This window comes from Culex pipiens, chromosome 3 (assembly GCF_016801865.2).
Source record: "Culex pipiens pallens isolate TS chromosome 3, TS_CPP_V2, whole genome shotgun sequence".
Lineage (NCBI taxonomy): Eukaryota > Metazoa > Arthropoda > Insecta > Diptera > Culicidae > Culex > Culex pipiens.
In genome coordinates this window covers 78,592,592-78,611,043 of record NC_068939.1, presented here as the reverse complement: position 1 = coordinate 78,611,043, position 18,452 = coordinate 78,592,592, and the positions used below count along the sequence as shown (strand labels likewise).

Here is an 18,452-nt window from a genome sequence, read left to right as displayed (position 1 = left end):
CTTAAATTCTTAAATTCTTAAATTCTTAAATTCTTAAATTCTTAAATTCTTAAATTCTTAAATTCTTAAATTCTTAAATTCTTAAATTCTTAAATTCTTAAATTCTTAAATTCTTAAATTCTTAAATTCTTAAATTCTTAAATTCTTAAATTCTTAAATTCTTAAATTCTTAAATTCTTAAATTCTTAAATTCTTAAATTCTTAAATTCTTAAATTCTTAAATTCTTAAATTCTTAAATTCTTAAATTCTTAAATTCTTAAATTCTTAAATTCTTAAATTCTTAAATTCTTAAATTCTTAAATTCTTAAATTCTTAAATTCTTAAATTCTTAAATTCTTAAATTCTTAAATTCTTAAATTCTTAAATTCTTAAATTCTTAAATTCTTAAATTCTTAAATTCTTAAATTCTTAAATTCTTAAATTCTTAAATTCTTAAATTCTTAAATTCTTAAATTCTTAAATTCTTAAATTCTTAAATTCTTAAATTCTTAAATTCTTAAATTCTTAAATTCTTAAATTCTTAAATTCTTAAATTCTTAAATTCTTAAATTCTTAAATTCTTAAATTCTTAAATTCTTAAATTCTTAAATTCTTAAATTCTTAAATTCTTAAATTCTTAAATTCTTAAATTCTTAAATTCTTAAATTCTTAAATTCTTAAATTCTTAAATTCTTAAATTCTTAAATTCTTAAATTCTTAAATTCTTAAATTCTTAAATTCTTAAATTCTTAAATTCTTAAATTCTTAAATTCTTAAATTCTTAAATTCTTAAATTCTTAAATTCTTAAATTCTTAAATTCTTAAATTCTTAAATTCTTAAATTCTTAAATTCTTAAATTCTTAAATTCTTAAATTCTTAAATTCTTAAATTCTTAAATTCTTAAATTCTTAAATTCTTAAATTCTTAAATTCTTAAATTCTTAAATTCTTAAATTCTTAAATTCTTAAATTCTTAAATTCTTAAATTCTTAAATTCTTAAATTCTTAAATTCTTAAATTCTTAAATTCTTAAATTCTTAAATTCTTAAATTCTTAAATTCTTAAATTCTTAAATTCTTAAATTCTTAAATTCTTAAATTCTTAAATTCTTAAATTCTTAAATTCTTAAATTCTTAAATTCTTAAATTCTTAAATTCTTAAATTCTTAAATTCTTAAATTCTTAAATTCTTAAATTCTTAAATTCTTAAATTCTTAAATTCTTAAATTCTTAAATTCTTAAATTCTTAAATTCTTAAATTCTTAAATTCTTAAATTCTTAAATTCTTAAATTCTTAAATTCTTAAATTCTTAAATTCTTAAATTCTTAAATTCTTAAATTCTTAAATTCTTAAATTCTTAAATTCTTAAATTCTTAAATTCTTAAATTCTTAAATTCTTAAATTCTTAAATTCTTAAATTCTTAAATTCTTAAATTCTTAAATTCTTAAATTCTTAAATTCTTAAATTCTTAAATTCTTAAATTCTTAAATTCTTAAATTCTTAAATTCTTAAATTCTTAAATTCTTAAATTCTTAAATTCTTAAATTCTTAAATTCTTAAATTCTTAAATTCTTAAATTCTTAAATTCTTAAATTCTTAAATTCTTAAATTCTTAAATTCTTAAATTCTTAAATTCTTAAATTCTTAAATTCTTAAATTCTTAAATTCTTAAATTCTTAAATTCTTAAATTCTTAAATTCTTAAATTCTTAAATTCTTAAATTCTTAAATTCTTAAATTCTTAAATTCTTAAATTCTTAAATTCTTAAATTCTTAAATTCTTAAATTCTTAAATTCTTAAATTCTTAAATTCTTAAATACTTAAATTCTTAAATTCTTAAATTCTTAAATTCTTAAATTCTTAAATTCTTAAATTCTTAAATTCTTAAATTCTTAAATTCTTAAATTCTTAAATTCTTAAATTCTTAAATTCTTAAATTCTTAAATTCTTAAATTCTTAAATTCTTAAATTCTTAAATTCTTAAATTCTTAAATTCTTAAATTCTTAAATTCTTAAATTCTTAAATTCTTAAATTCTTAAATTCTTAAATTCTTAAATTCTTAAATACTTAAATTCTTAAATTCTTAAATTCTTAAATTCTTAAATTCTTAAATTCTTAAATTCTTAAATTCTTAAATTCTTAAATTCTTAAATTCTTAAATTCTTAAATTCTTAAATTCTTAAATTCTTAAATTCTTAAATTCCTAAATTCTTAAGAGCGAGTCCACGAGTAAAGCATACCCATCTCGCATCGACCTCACCAATCTGCCTGAAATTTTCAGAGGTTGTTTGTACATATAAAACTAGCATCTGGCCAAAATATGAGCACTCTAGGTCAACGGGAAGTGGGGCAAATCGGGACACAAAGTTTAAAGGTTCAAAAACGTCAAAAATCTTAAAAAGGCAATAACTTTGGCAAAATTCAATTAAATTTCAAAATTCAAAATGCATCTGAAAGGGCTCAAACAATGCAATAAAATGCAGGGTAGAGCATCCCGATTGGTTTAATCTAAAGGGAGTTATTTGCATTTTAGTGAAAAAATTGCATAATTTTCAAACCCAAATAAAAAAGTGTTCCATCCAGATATCAACTCGGTTCGACCTGCAGCTTGTAGGGGACATCTGGGACTACCATATGAGACTGAGAACGCTTTGGGTAAGGCAGTTTAACATATTCAATAGACACTTTTACTTTTAGTGAAGTTTTTGGTTGTAAATTTTTGCTCGGGGGACCCCTTAGATCCCATTTTCTGGTGATAATTTTATCATATTTGTGTTCCTGAGACAATTTCACAATTGAAACATACATAAAAATGTTTATTTTGATCCATTTTAACCCTTTAAAAAATGAAAGTTAAAAAAAAATATGAAGCTGCTTTTTTCTGGTGTCATCTAGTATCCTTGGAAACGAGCTTGATTTTCAATAAATGTGAATCGAAGATTTTTTTTAACTTTTATTTTTAAAGGGTTAAAATGGATCAAAATAAACATTTTTATGCATGTTTCTATTGTGAAATTTTCTCAGGAACACGAATATGATAAAATTATCACCAGAAAATGAGACCTAAGGGGTCCCCCGAGCAAAAATTTACAACCAAAAACTTCACTAAAAGTAAAAGTGTCTATTTAATATGTTAAACTGCCTTACCCAAAGCGTTCTCAGTCTAAGATGGTAGTCCCAGATGTCCCCTACAAGCTGCAGGTCGAACCGAGTTGATATCTGGATGGAACACTTTTTTATTTGAGTTTGAAAATTATGCTGTCTTTTCACTAAAATGCCAATAACTCCCTTTAAATTAAACCAATCGGGATGCTCAACCCTGCATTTTGTTGCATTTTGTGAGCCCTTTCAGATGCATTTTGAATTTTGAAATTTAATTGAATTTTGCCAAAGTTATAGCCTTTTTAAGATTTTTGACGTTTTTGAACCTTTAAACTTTGTGTCCCGATTTGCCCCACTTCTCGTTGACCTAGAGTGCTCATATTTTGGCCAGATGCTAGTTTTATATATACAAACAACCTCTGAAAATTTCAGGCAGATTGGTGAGGTTCAAACGACGTCCCATACAAAGGGGTATGCCCTGTTCGTGGACTCGCTCTTAAATTCTTAAATTGGCTCACATCTTTCTTTCTTAGTATCAGGCATGCCAGATTTTGAAGATTTTCGGGCACATCACAAAAACGAGTTTAACTTGATGTCTAAATAATAATTGATTATAATATAATTAGGGGAAATATACCCTTTCTAATCAAACACCTATCTTCGTCATATGGATAGTTTGATGCTCGATTAAAGCTCCAGAAATACTATTTAGGCTGTAAACTTACCAGCAACAGCACCGCCTCAAGTAAGCACGCAAATTTATGCCATTTACTGGCCAAAAAGATCAAATTTAATGCACTTTTGATCATAATTTCTATTTTGCGAGACCATTTCTCATCATTTTGGTGGCACACACACCCACACGCAAGATCAGAGGTTAACTGCTTAACGAAAGACGCCATCAATATCTTTTCACTTGCGCTAACGATTTCAAAGCGCTTAAGATATAAAATTGCTTCCAACTACCGGCAACATGTTCTTTTGACCGTTACTTAGTCACTCACTTGAAAAATAATCCCGAAACATGTAAATAATTAGCAAGCGCCATAAAAAAAACAAACGCGCTAAGTCTTTTGACGTTTCAATTTTGACCATCCATTCCAATCGAAGGCTGAAGAAAACCGAGCGAGAAGCGAAGGCAAATAAAGAACAAAGGGTGGCCACCAACACCACCAGCAGCGCTTGTGGTGTTGCCAGGAAACTTTCTCTATAAATGCTACTTTTCGTGAGTGTTCGCTCAAAATTTCATCAATTTTGGCAGCACGAAGCAGACCCAAACGAGCGTTGGAAGAAAAAAAGAACTAAGCTGAAAATAGAAAAATGGGCGTGGCCCAATGCACACGACTGATTAGAATGCGTTTTTGAAATATTTTTTTAAAATGCTTGTAAAAGAAATAGCATAACTTTTAATAAAAGTGAAAATAAACAGAAATGTTCACAAAAAGTTGCTCTACTCGTTGGTGTACTTGGTTTTACTGAATTTCAAGGAACACTCTAGATTATCCAGCATCATTCAAACAAGACCGCTTATTAGGCATAAAATGGGTTTATTTCCCCTACGTTTGAGCATTGAGCCTGTGCTCGAAAATCTTCAAATGTGGCATCCTTGCTTAGTTTTCAGATATTTTTGGAAAATCTCAATCCAATTTCAAATCCAAACTTAATTTTCTGATCTGGACCACAATGCATTGTACGACCCCTCTCTACCTTATGACAGGGTACTCAAAAGTCACTCGCGGTCACTCACTCAATCGAACAAAATTAGCTACAAAATCAAAACAAACATCGATCGTGATAACACTGCAGCGGTGGAACGTTCGGAACCAGTTTCGGGTCGTGGTCCCCAATCCTGATTATTCCTCAGGCCGGGTTCAGACAGGATCACATCCGCGATCGACGCCCCCACAAGCCGAATCAAAAAAGTGTCAACGTGCGTGTAGCAAGTCAAGTGGTCAAACCTGTTTATCCTGTTCGTCTTTGGTGGTCTCAACGGAGCGAGAAAAAAAACCAATAAGCAAAAATTGATAATCTTTGTCGAAAAGAAACGTGAAGAAAGTATCAAATAAACGCGAGCAAAAAAATGTTTTCGTAACATACATAAAAGCGAGCTTCCAGACGCGCGCCCACGACAGTCGGTAATTTGGAGTGCAATCTTTCGGACCGGTCCCGTAGTGTGCTGACGAGTGGATTGAATTACCTGTTGGTGTAGACAAAAAATCCTGTCGGCGGTCAATAATCGTCTGGAGAGTCATCGAATCTGAGTGAGTATTTTTTTTTTTTAATCATAAATAATTAATAATAATTATATTCATCTATCAAAAAAATTAGGAAATTCAATCAGATTTACTTTTGTATAAAACAAATTCAATTTACAAGAATAACTCTCTAACTCCAGAGCTGTTAAATTAATAAGTCTGAACCAAGTTTCTTCCAATATTATTATAAAAAAATAAATTTATACAAAAATCATTTGTTTTTTAAGTTGCTTTATACGTTTTTTACTTTATTTTAAAATTCTACCGATGAAATATATTTTATCATTACTTTTAAAAATAATGTTATCTTTCCCAAATCAATTATTCAAAGAGCACTTCAACATTACACAAACAACTTCTAATGTATTGCATTGTCGTATCATTTCAATCTTCAAGGTCCGCGCCACGGTTTTCAATTTGTTATGATACACTGTTCACCGCCTCTCCAATCTGATAATTACTTCCTCGCCCACACACCCAGCCGATCGCGCCAAAGTGGCGGGGGGTTGCGTTGACTTTCACAACATATTCGCCGTGACCAATTGGGTGTGTGCGATTTTGCTTTATTGTGGCGATCGCAAGTGATTGTGGGTGCATTTTTTACTTGGTTGCACTCTTTTGAATTTGCATGTACGCAGACGAGTGTTGGTTGTAGCTTGGCATCGTGGTTGATATAGTTATCTTGGTTTTGTTTTATTCCAGGTTCTGATTTTACGAATGGAGTAATGATGAACTCGCGAATGAACATCGTCCTCTTTGTCATTTTGATCGCAGTTCAGTTGTCTATCGCCCAACAGCCACCAGATGGGTAAGTGTATTACAAGTTTGAATTTAAAGATATTTCGACGAAAAAAAAATGTTTGTGGCAAAGTGCACGTCATGGTTGTTGTCAACCCCATCAATCGATTACTAATTCAATTAACATTGTCTTTTGCAAAAATATTAGAACAGTTGCAAGTGAATGTTTGTTTCAGTGAGAGCTATTTAAATTTGACAATTTGTGCCTTATGAAGTTACTAATTATACTGCACACCACCTTGGTATGCGTTTCGGTGGCAGTTTTAGCGGCCAGCATTTACGTTGCATACGAGCAAATTCAATTTCTGAGACGGTAATCCTTAAAATTTAAATTTCAGTGAAAAAACTTGTAAAATCAATTGGAAACTGTTTAGAATATATTGTATAACGATTATTTATGCATTTAAAAAAATAAAGGATTTTTGATCTTTTAATAAATTTTTAAATTTGGGATCACAGATCAGAAAAAGACGTAAAACTTGGCATAACAGCATTTTGACGTTCAATTCAGCTTTTTTTTTTCGAACCTCAATATTTATTTCTCAAAAGCCCAACATCTCACCTTTCTTTTGATACGTGGTGCGCGAAAATTGGTTCAGCTGTTCCGTTTTTGAAAAAAATTTGATTTTTGTGCAAGTCGATGAAAAACGTAATTTTTTGGACCACCCTATTTCGGATAGGAGCACCCTAATCGCCACACACAAAAATTACGTAGTAGGGGAAATATACCTATGACCGTCATTTTTATATTTTGTATTTTTTTATTTGGCTCAAACCTTCCCTATGACCAAAGAAGCTATTTTGTGTCATCGATTCGCCCATACAAGTCTCCATACAATTTTGGCAGCTATTCATTCAAAATTGGTACGTAAATATTCGAAAATCTGTAACTTTTGAATGAATTTTCTGATCAATTTGGTGTCTTCCGCAAAATTGAAGGTATTGTTGAGGATTATTCAGGAAAAAAATTACCGTTTTTAAATTTTTTTTTTCACAAAAACTCAATTTCCCAAAATACGTATTATGTGATTTTTGAGATTTTTTTTATATGTTTCAGGGGATCAAAACCCGCAACTATTTATCCATAAAGAATTTTGGTCAAAAATTCTGCCGCCTAGTTATAATTTTTTGAAAAAATAGTGATTTTTGGAAAAAAAATCGAAATTTTATGCATAAAATTTTATAACCCTAATATGTAAAACTGAATATGCAACCGAAAAGTACTTCACAGATTTTTTGATAAAGGGCCCAGTTTTAAACATATTGCCACCGGAAGTTTGATTTCAGCGAAATATTTGCAGTTTTTCGATTTTTAAAAATATTGACCATCAGTGATTATTTCTGAAAAAAAAATCTTTTGTTAATGTTCAGAAAATTAACTATGTAATTGTCTAAGAGACATTGAAGATTGGACCTCTGGTTGCTGAGGTACAGCGGCTTTAAGAAAAACAGTAACAAGAAAATTGAAGTTTTCTAAGTCTCACCCAAGCAACCCACCATTTTTCTATGTCGATATCTCAGCAACTGATGGTCCGATTTTCAATGTTAAAAAAATGAAAAAAATATGTATAAAATTATAACTCGCGGCAGAATTTTAGGCCATACTTCTCTATGGCTCAAAAGTTGCGGGTTTTTGTCCCCTAAAACATATAAAAAGAATCTCGAAAATAAAAAAAACGGCATTTTTTTCTGAATAGTCCTCAACAATACCTACAACTTTGCCGAAGACACCAAATTGATCAGAAAATTCATTCAAAAGTTACAGATTTTCGAATATTTACGTACCATTTCAGCAACCAAAATTGTATGGAGACTTGTATGGGTGAACCAATTACACAAAATAGCTTCTTTGGTCATAGGGAAGGCCCCAACACAGTTTGAGCTAAATAAAAAAATACATACTAATTTTACAACATGACATTTTTGAAAACATTGGCAAAGTCGCATACACTGAAACTCCGATGGTTTGACACCAATTGTTGTTAAATACCCTCTTTACACAGAGCTCACACCTACTATAAAACGTTTGGTTTGATAGTAAGTGTGAGTCCCGTGTAAAAAGTGACAGGTTGTCACTTTTTAGTATGACTTTGACCAACCAACGGGGTACAAACTAAAAAAGTGTCAAACGAAAAAGTGACCAACCACAGGGTTGAGTGTATAAAACAAGTCGAACTTCCATCCCTAAAATTTTCTATAATTCTAATAGTTCTTTTTTCTAATGATTTTTAAAGATCAAAAATTTGTTGAAAATTTGATTTTTAGCGAATTTTCAGTTCGAAGCCTGTCTGGCAAAGAAAGGCCGGACACCAACAGCAGCGCAGCCGGTGATGCCAGGAATCTTTTCCTATAAATGCCACTTTTCGTGAGTGTTCTGTTAAAATTTCGTCACAAATGGCAGCACTAGGCAGACACAAAAGATCGTTGGAATAAAAAAGGGCTAAGCCGATAATAGAAATTGCGTGGGCTCCAGTGTATTCTCGTCAGATTAGAATACACGTGGGATTCTTTTTAACTGCTTGTAATAGGAATAGAAAAACTTTTAGTAAAAGTCAGGGATGGAATAATCATGAAAAAATCAATTTCGCTTGCGATCTTTCTTCACCTGCGAAAGAGAGAGGGGGCAAATCACGCAAAAGAAAATCACTCCCGAAATTCTCCAAGAAAATCAATCTGCTGATGATTTTTTGTGAATTTCCTTGTCAGCAACACTAATAAATATTTACTTCACTTTGTTTACACACATTGCCCATCTACAAAATGTGACAGGTCATTTTTCGTCGTGTGACGTTACACTTGCAAGTGTAGTAGTGAAAAAGATGTACCGCCGAATATTCAAGATGATGTTTTTTTTAGATTCTTTTTACCGATCTTTCGTGCGCGAGAGAGGAGAGCCATGCTCCCTTCTTGATGATTTTCTTTAGATGATGATTATTCCATCGCTGGTAAAAGTCAAATTAAACAGAAATGTTTACAAAACGCTGATCTACTGGTTGGTGTAACAACACTCCAGATTATCCAGCATCATTCAGACACGACCGCTTATAAGGCTTGGAATGGGTATTTTTCCCCTATTTTGGTCAATGAAGTTCCATGCCAAATTTGAGCCGAATCGGAGCATTTTTGAATGTAAAGTTTTACTTTACTTTTAAAATGCATTTTGAAAGACTTTTTAAACGAGCCTACAAAATTGAAGATCTGACTACACTATCAAAAGTTATGTGCACTTAAGTCTTAGTTATGCTCGACCACTAAATTGTGGACTAAGTAAAGTTTTTTCAATCTTCACAGCGCTCCAGCCTGGGGCTACCGCTGCACCAACAGCCGCTGCGAGAAGGTCCCGATCGGGGACGACCCGGCCGCACGGGAGAAGGCCGTAAGCCTGTCGGTGTGTCGGCTGTACTGCGGCGATGGTGGCGTCATCGGCACGGTCTGGCCCCGCCCAACCGGGAACTACCAGCTGGGGAACGACCTGGTGCACGTGGACCCGTACAAGGTGGAGTTCCAGTGGGGCAAGGTGCTGGGGGCGCTCGGCAAGTATTGGGACGCGGCGATTGAGCGGTTCCGGGGGCAGTTGAAGGTGCGGTCGGATGGTGAGGAGTTGAGGGGTGGTGGGAAGAGGATGGTGGTTAAGGTGAATGTTGAGGATGATTCGCTGGTGTTGAATCACGGGACGGACGAGGGATATAAGTTGACGGTGGGGAGGATTGGGGGTGGGGATGTTATGGTGACGATTGATGCGGCGAATTATTTTGGGGCGCGGCACGGGTTGGAGACGTTGGCGCAGTTGGTGGTGTTTGACGACATTCGGATGGAGTTGCAGATTGTGGGGGCGGTTGAGATTCAGGATGCTCCGGTGTATTCGCATCGTGGGTTGTCGTTGGACACTTCGAGGAACTACGTTGACGTGGCTTCGATTAAGAGAACTATTGATGCGTTGGCCATGGTCAAGATGAACGTGTTCCATTGGCACATTACCGATTCGCAGAGTTGGCCGTTGGTTATTAAGTCGCAGCCGACGCTGCACACTTACGGAGCGTACTCGCGCAAGGAGGTCTACACGGCAAAGGACGTTCAGGATATTGTGGAGTACGCGTTGGCTCGCGGAGTTCGTGTCGTTCCGGAACTGGACGCGCCGGCTCACGTTGGTGAGGGTTGGGAAAAGACTAACCTGACAAGTTGCTTCAACTATCAACCATGGACCAAGTACTGCGTTGAGCCACCCTGCGGTCAGCTGGATCCGTCCAAGGACAAGGTGTACGATGTGCTTGAGGACATCTACCGTGAAATGAACGCCATGTTTACGCACTCGGACGTGTTCCACATGGGTGGGGACGAAGTTTCGGTCAGTTGCTGGAACACCAGCACCGACATCCAACAGTGGATGAAGGCCCAAGGTTGGGGCCTCGAAGAAGCCGACTTCCTCAAGCTGTGGAACCATTTCCAAACCAACGCCCTCAAGCGGCTCGATAAATCCCTCAAAGATAACCGTCCCATCGTCATGTGGACCAGCCGGCTCACCGAGGAACCCTACGTCGACCAGTACCTGGACAAAGACCGGTACATCGTCCAAATCTGGACCACTGGAGACGATCCCAAAATCGCCAAACTTCTCCAGAAAGGCTACCGACTCATCATCTCCAACTACGACGCGCTCTACCTGGACTGCGGCTTCGCTGGTTGGGTCCAGGGCGGCAACAACTGGTGCTCCCCCTACATCGGCTGGCAAAAGGTCTACAACAACGACTTGAAAACCGTCGCCCCCTCCCCCCAACACTCGTCGCAGATCCTGGGCGCTGAAGCAACCCTGTGGACCGAACAAGCGGACACCCTTTCGCTGGATGCACGCTTTTGGCCGCGAGTGAGTGCCCTGGCGGAACGCCTCTGGACGGACCCCAGTGAGGGCTGGCAGGCGGCCGATTCGCGCATGTTGGTACACCGCGAGCGACTCGTGGAGAACGGCATCGCGGCGGAGAGTTTGCAGCCCAAGTGGTGCCTCCAGAACGAGGGGCACTGCCCGATTGAGCAGGGTGGCAGGGTGTGAGGGACGAAAGCAATACAGAAATACATTTCCCAGTAGCGCTGTGCTTGATTATTGATAGAAGTTAGTATTATTAAAAATGCAATTATTCGATTGAAAATACTCATTGCAACGAGGTGAACCAGTTTGGATGGACGATCGAAACCATTTTCTTTGAAACAAATCTCGTTGAATACACTTTTTGCTAAACATTTTAGAAAATCATTCAGCTTTTTGAAGTCTTCTAAACTATCCGAACTTTTCCAACGAAAATGAAGTTATAAAGCCTACTTCTTTAAACCAGAATCACATGGTGCATGTTTTTGTTTTGTCTGAGAGTTCAATTATCACCATGTAAAGAAGGCATTCCTATCGAATAACAGAGAAAATGAAGATGTCAACACCGGATTGATAACAGATAACGGGCGATCGATGATGGACAGCAATCACATGGCGAGATTTGAACTTAAAATTAGAACTCGCTGCGGATCAATGCATCAGTTGGGTGAAATTTGTCCGAAGGAATGGTAATGGTAATTTGGATTTAAGTTAAATATTATGTACACAAGTGGATTGAATACTGACAGTTTTTCATCACATTTTTTTTTATTCTGTGAACAATATTAAAAGTATCAATCTGCATTGCTTGATTACACCATCGGAAATGCAATATGTATCATCTGCTTTGTTTCAGATTAGAGCCAACAGTCAGATGCAGTCACCATGGAAAATAGTTTTCCTGTTAATCGGTTTAACAGCGATCAATCCTTGGACGGAAGCAAGCCATCACAGCAGGTAGATAGTAAAAATTATTCTTTCCGACAGATTTTTGCTGGCGGTTTTTTAATTGATTTTTTTTTATGATTGTCTATTATTTGATTTTAGTGCTAAATTTTTTTTAATTACATTTTTTCCAAAAAATCTCATCTGTAGAAGAGCCAAAACGTAACTATAACTCATGACCATAAGTTATATTCCCAAAACCAGGGCATTTATTGAAATACAATGTCCCATCCCAAGCGTACCACCATTTTTTAGCGTGCTCCCAACTAATAATTTCCTGTACACAGATTTGTACTGATGTTCGTGCATTCATGCAAACTAGCTCAATGAATCCTCACTGTGGTAAACTTTACGCAGTAGGACTGGCCGCATTGATTTCTGTGAAATTTCAATGCACAGTGGTCTAGATCGCAAAATTAGGTGGAAAACGGATTTTCCGAAAAATGGTGAAGTTTTGGAGCTTTAGTGTTTTCAGAAGAGTTGTTATAAATAAAAAGGAGCAACTTTTGGCTTGAATTAAAATTAGGGTGGTTCACGATTAGGGTGATTTTGAAAATCTAACTTTTCAGGATTATTTTTGGGATTTTTTTTGTCTTCTAGAAAGTTGTTGGGCTTGCCAATCCAAGCAACTTTGTCGAAGACACCAAAATTTTATCTCGTAATCTACGCCTTCTACGACCAAATTTATAGAAAGCATCTAAGCAAACCTTCGAAAATCAGTTTTTTGAACGTGGAAATTCAGGGTTAAGTTTTAGAGAAAAGTGATATTGGAGGTACTTTTAGAGCTCTAAAAAACACACATTTTTATTTTTTGACAAGTCAATTTGAAATTAAGGGTCAAAAGTTACAGCCTTTTTAAAACTCAAATATCTCGAAAAGGCGCAAGCCAAATTTTAAGCACCAGGTTGCATTTGAAAGACGAGATCCAGCACTACAAATGCTGAAAAAATCTCAGGGGTGTTTTTCTTTAAACTCGAGATATCCAGAGTTTTTTTTTGAAAAGGACCAATAAACTATTGTCTTTCATATGTTTATAGGACCTAATCAAAAAAAACTCTAGATATCTTCATTTGAAAAAGTCTGATTTTCAAGGGAAAACCATATGGGACCACCCTAACGAAATTCGAAAATTGTCCAAATATATGTGTAATTTTGCCCGCTGAATTTGAATCTGCCCTCAGAATTGAGCTAAAGTGTCGAAAAATCTATTTTTGGTCATATTTTGGGTTTAAATGATAATTTTACATAGAAACCCAAAATATGACCAAAAATCGATTTTTCGACACTTTAGCACACAAACAGACGTGAAACTCTTTTCTGTTCCATCGCCAACGAAAACGGTCGATTCAAATTCAAACAAGCAAACAACATGGATGCCATAGTACCGCAACGAGACACAATCGAGAATGATGTCGCCACCGTACACTTTGACGTTTCTTGAATTGATTGGTTGTGTGTGTGAGCGCGGGATATTTTTGTTTTTGCCACTTGATTGCTGTTGCAGCAGAAAGAAAGCACGAGGTTTTGTGAAAAACATAAAAAAAATTACATTAAAACATCGTTTCGATCAAATTCGAATAAAATTTGCTGTGAAATGATACAGGAGTTTTTGATAAACTAAAATAACTGTTATTTTGGGAGATTTTTTAATCCACATTGCTCCAGCTTTACCTTCTGAAATCTTGGACCGTTCCCTGCGGAAACTGTTCCGGGAAGCCTTGGCTCAGCATTGTTGTTGTTTTTGTATGATCAACTGCGAAAGCAAAATATTCCTATTGAGATTCACGTTAATTTCGCCACTCCGTTTAAAATAAACCCAAAAGTATTCTTCCCTAGCTCCTCCTGTACTTGTCCACTTCAGCCAAGCCCTTTTGACCTGCCTTTTTCACCCTGTACAAATGATGGTTCATGTCTGGTCCGGATCGCGGAGTGGAATCTTCTGCTGAACGCCGTACGAAAAAGGAAACCATAATGCAATGTTTCTGGTGCAGCAACAGTTTAATTTGCATTCTTTGACGCCATCGCGTGGAACTTTGGCAGCATTTTTCCCGATAATTTGTCTGATTAAAAAAACTTAACCTCGAACATTTCATTACATAAACAAACAACAAACGTCGTTTTTCTTTTGCACACGCTTAATCGGATAAGCGGAAGAGGGTACACTCTTATGGTGGTTTATTGAAACGATGAGGTTTCCGCAACAGGACTGCAGATCGCGCTAGTGTGCAGCCCAATTTTGAATTTTCTTGTGGGGACGATGGATTTTTTGAAAAAAACAACTAAGATTCACGTCAGTTTGTCTGTGCTCAAACCCCGATGGTTTGACACCAACTGTTGTCAAACGGACGGGGCCACAGGTAAAAAACAGAAACAGTTGGTTTTCTCCAGAAATTTGGACGATTTTTCCCATACAAACTTCAAGCGATTAGAAGGAGGGGTTCCCGTGGTCAGAATGAGCTCAAATTTGGAATTTGGGACCACCCTAATGTAACCCCTTACATAATTCTTTTCTGTGAAACATTATTGATTACTTCCAACATCCTTCTTTTCTCAACGGCCAGGCCAACTGCGTAAAGTTAACCGCAAATATGATGTGGTGAACAGGATTGGGTTTAATCATAAATGTTCAAACAACAATACAGTTTTGAGTCTTAATTTTATTTTTTTCTCTTTTATGTAATTTTATCTAAATTATTGTGTAAAAAATGAAATCTTCTTCTATATATATAAAAAATTTCGATGGTTTTGTTCGAACGCGAATCATTTCAATACGGAGCGTCGGATCGAGGAGCTCTTTGTTGCGTTGGGTTCGTATAAGCCCAAGGAAGGTTCTTACGCTAACTAATTGACACTTTGGCTACTCTGGAACCGATTCCGGAAAATCTGCAAATTGCATGGGAAAAGTTGCGTAAAATCAAATTTTGATCACAGGAGGCTGAATAAGCAAAAAGCAAAAAACGTCAACAAACGAAAAAATAGGCAAAACGAAGTTTGTCGGGTAAGGCTTGTTATGTATAAAAGATAATAAATTGAAGTGTTTCTTTCCTGATTCATACCCCCGATGTTCGACCTAGAAAACAGCTGTCTGTGGCGCAAATCTAGCTCAGTATTTCCTTACACTATCTGATTCTTACCTTCCAATGGGGGGGATTTACTGGACCACTTCCCGACAATGTCAATGTTTGTAACGGCTAATCTCGAGTACTTTTTATGCGCTGTAGAACACCGTTCCTGACCGAGCTCAGTACTCGTCTTGGCTAGGTTCAGGCGAGCGTTTCACCATGAAATCCTCCGTGTTTATCCAAATCAGCTTGGGGTTCACCCTCACGATCGTCATTACCGTTGTAGCGTACATAATTGTGATCCACAAAACGCCCAATGAATCCGAATCGGAAGCTGCCGAGCAAAGGTGTCCTCTTAGCGCAAACGCTAACACTAACGTTCGTTCAACGCTCGTAGTGATTCAAGCTTTGTTCGATCTTTCAGCGATCCGGTGTGGGGCTACCGCTGCGTGGACAACCGTTGCGTGAAGACGGCCATTGAGACAGGACAGGAGGAGGTTTGGGGTCTCCAGGTGTGCCGGTTGAACTGCAGCGAACCGTTTGGGACGGTTTGGCCGAAACCAACTGGGTCGGTGAGTGTTGGGAATGGGTTGGTGGCGATTGATGGGAGGTCGGTGGAGTTTAGGTCATCGGGAACGTTGAAGGGGTATTGGGATTTGAGTGCTGAGCGTTTCCGGGTTCAGTTGGGTAACAAGCTTGCTGGAGAAGAGGCCAATTCTGGAGGTTATCGGATGGTTGTTGAGTTGGACGTTAAGGATGATTCATTGGTGTTGAACCATGACACGGTTGAGAGCTACCGTTTGTCGGTAGGTCAACCGGTGCATGATCAAGTGATCGTTACCATTGAGGCGGAGAACTACTTTGGAGCCCGACATGGTCTGGAGACGTTGGCTCAGCTGATTGTGTTCGATGATCTTAGCGGTGATCTACTGGTAATGGTAGGCGCTGAGATCCAGGATGCTCCAGCTTATCCTCATCGAGGACTGTCTTTGGACACTGTACGGCACTACGTAGAGGTGGAGTCCATTAAGCGCACTATTGACGCCCTAGCCATGGTCAAGATGAACGTGTTCCATTGGCACATTACCGACTCGCAGAGTTGGCCGCTGGTCATCAAATCGCACCCGATTCTCCATACCTTCGGTGCTTACTCACGCAAGCAGATCTACACTGCAGAGGACGTCGAGGACATCGTTCAGTACGCTTTGGTTCGAGGAGTTCGTATCATCCCGGAACTGGACGCACCAGGTCACATCGGTGAGGGTTGGGAAAAGACCGGTCTCGTAAGCTGCTTCAACTACCAACCTTGGGTGCAGTACTGCGAGGAACCTCCGTGTGGTCAGTTCGATCCAACCAAGGAACAGGTCTACGAAGCGCTCGAGGATGTCTACCGTGAAATGAACGCCATGTTCGCTCACTCCGACCTGTTCCACATGGGTGGTGACGAGGTGAAGATCAGTTGCTGGAACACCAGCACCGACATCCAACAGTGGATGCTGAATCAAGGTTGGGGCCTGGAAGAAGCCGACTTCCTCAAGCTGTGGAACCACTTCCAGACCAACGCCCTCGAACGGCTCGACAAATCCCTACAGGATAACCGACCGATCATCCTGTGGACCAGCCGCCTCACCGACGAACCCTACGTCGATCAGTACCTGGACAGCGATCGCTACATCATCCAGGCGTGGACGACCGCCGATGACCCCATCATACCCAAACTTCTCCAAAAACGCTTCCGCCTCATCATCTCCAACTACGACGTGCTTTACCTGGACTGTGGCTTCCCGGGCTGGGTTCAGGGTGGTCTCAACTGGTGCGCCCCGTACAGCGGGTGGCAGGACATCTACGACAACGATTTCTTCGCCGTAGACCCGCAACTCTCCGCAAACATTCTCGGATCTGAGGCGGCCCTCTGGACGGAGCAAGCGGACCGGCACACGCTGGATTCACGCCTCTGGCCGCGGCTGAGCGCGCTGGCCGAGCGACTGTGGACCAATCCGGTGGAGCGGTGGCAGTCGGCCGAGTCGCGGATGATGATCCATCGGGAACGGCTGGTGGAGAATGGGGTTGGGGCGGACAGTCTGCAGCCGACGTGGTGTCTGCAGAACGAGGGCGTGTGTCCGATTGATCGCAGTTGAGCGGAGGGGTTTTTGGAGGAATACATTGTTTTGTTTCACGGGTGAGTTTGATGGGATGTCTAGAATGTTCCGAAATGTCCAAGTCAGTCGGGATAGGTCTAACGGCGCAACGGAGGTCTTATTCGGTGTGTTCACTAGCTGTATACATTCAGGTAGCTTCAGTGATCTACGCTGGGTGATTTGCTTACAAATTTGAATGTTCTAGGTTTTTAGTAACTTCCTGAAGACTTGATCCGGATGTCAACCAGCTCAACGGAGGTCTTTTTCGATGTTTTCACAGAACGTCTTCAGGTAGCTTCAGTGACCTACGCTAGGTGATTTGCTAACAAATTTGAATATACCGAGTCATCCAAGAACTACTTGGAGTTAAGATCTGGACGTCAACCAGCTCAACGGAGGCATATTTAGATGTTTTCACTAACAGTATACTTTCAGGTAGCTTCAGTGATCCACGGGTCCCCCACAGACAGTTATTATGAAGAAAAAATTTCCACCCAAACCAATGATTGGACATGGTTCCTGGGACCATTCTGCACCTCTGGGCCGAGTTTCAAAATATTTGTCGGCAGAAATTTCGAATACGGTCAGTTTTAGTGTTTTGAATGGAAATTAAGGGGAAATCGCATGTAAAATGCCAAGGAAAAGTTCAAAGCTTCGATGTTTTAACTCTGAAACGTTACTGGTCATAGTTTTAAGTTGTTGTTACAGGTAGCAGAATGATATAAAACGATTTACCGGACTGACTTAGCCGGATTAAGCCTAAGTTAAGTGACTTAAGTCTATAATATCTAATAAAAACTCCTACATTAGGCAATTTCAAGTCAAGGAAAGCTAGATTGCACAAAACTAATATAAAATGGGGTGACTTTGAGCCAAGGGGTGACTTTGTACCAACTTAACGATTGCATAATAGCTATATAGCTTAACTACAATCTCGATAGGCTTGAATTGTAAGGTTTTATCGTTGCAAATATTGTTCTTAGTTTATGTTGCACTCTCCCAATATTTTCAAAAATGCCATAAAAAGTCCGATAATCACGAAAAACTAAAAAAAATGATAACGCTTTAGTGTTATTAGCCTTATTGTTTGAACAAAACAAGAGTTTTAGGACACAAACTACAACTACAATTACTTACATACAATTCATACATCGCTCATCGTATGTAAGTATTTGTAAGCCCAATAGTTTACACATATATGACTATACTATTTTCAAATTTTTATAAGATATGCCTAGCTTGTTAAAAGAGTAGATGAGTTATTGTGTTTTTACGTGGGGCAAGCATACGTTTTGTTTTGCTGAATATATTA

The 18,452-nt window shown here is 37.6% G+C and overlaps 2 protein-coding genes across 6 annotated transcripts; both read left to right on the top strand.

The window, feature by feature from the left end:
* The first annotated feature begins 4,863 nt into the window (after positions 1-4,863).
* Positions 4,864-11,382, top strand: LOC120424795 (chitooligosaccharidolytic beta-N-acetylglucosaminidase-like). Of its 2 annotated transcripts, XM_039589007.2 has the most exons (3): positions 4,864-5,345; positions 6,042-6,147; positions 9,429-11,382. In XM_039589007.2, the coding sequence occupies exons 2-3, from the start codon at positions 6,065-6,067 to the stop codon at positions 11,179-11,181; spliced, it is 1,836 nt and encodes a 611-aa protein (XP_039444941.1). In that variant the 5' UTR covers positions 4,864-5,345; positions 6,042-6,064; the 3' UTR covers positions 11,182-11,382. The 2 variants fall into 2 exon arrangements, with proteins under 2 accessions (XP_039444941.1, XP_039444940.1); XM_039589006.1 differs by lacking the exons at positions 4,864-5,345; positions 6,042-6,147 and adding an exon at positions 6,332-6,450.
* A 467-nt stretch (positions 11,383-11,849) lies between these two features.
* LOC120424808 (chitooligosaccharidolytic beta-N-acetylglucosaminidase-like) lies at positions 11,850-17,178 on the top strand. Of its 4 annotated transcripts, none has more exons than XM_039589025.2 (2): positions 11,850-11,952; positions 15,427-17,178. In XM_039589025.2, exons 1-2 carry the CDS (start codon positions 11,870-11,872, stop codon positions 17,138-17,140), a joined length of 1,797 nt encoding a protein of 598 aa, XP_039444959.1. In that variant the 5' UTR covers positions 11,850-11,869; the 3' UTR covers positions 17,141-17,178. The 4 variants fall into 4 exon arrangements, with proteins under 4 accessions (XP_039444959.1, XP_039444958.1, XP_039444957.1 ...); XM_039589024.2 differs by lacking the exon at positions 11,850-11,952 and adding an exon at positions 15,052-15,349; XM_039589023.2 differs by lacking the exon at positions 11,850-11,952 and adding an exon at positions 15,052-15,349 and having other exon boundaries at positions 15,409-17,178.
* Positions 17,179-18,452: the final 1,274 nt, after the last annotated feature.

Excerpts from the sequence above, each read along its gene's own strand:
- LOC120424795 (XM_039589006.1), top strand. The coding sequence starts at position 6,347 with ATGAAGTTACTAATTATACTGCACACCACCTTGGTATGCGTTTCGGTG. Across the intron at positions 6,451-9,428 it reads CAAATTCAATTTCTGAGACG|CGCTCCAGCCTGGGGCTACC; the intron begins GTAATCCTTAAA and ends CAATCTTCACAG.
- LOC120424808 (XM_052710633.1), top strand. The coding sequence starts at position 15,222 with ATGAAATCCTCCGTGTTTATCCAAATCAGCTTGGGGTTCACCCTCACG. Across the intron at positions 15,350-15,399 it reads TCGGAAGCTGCCGAGCAAAG|TGATTCAAGCTTTGTTCGAT; the intron begins GTGTCCTCTTAG and ends CAACGCTCGTAG.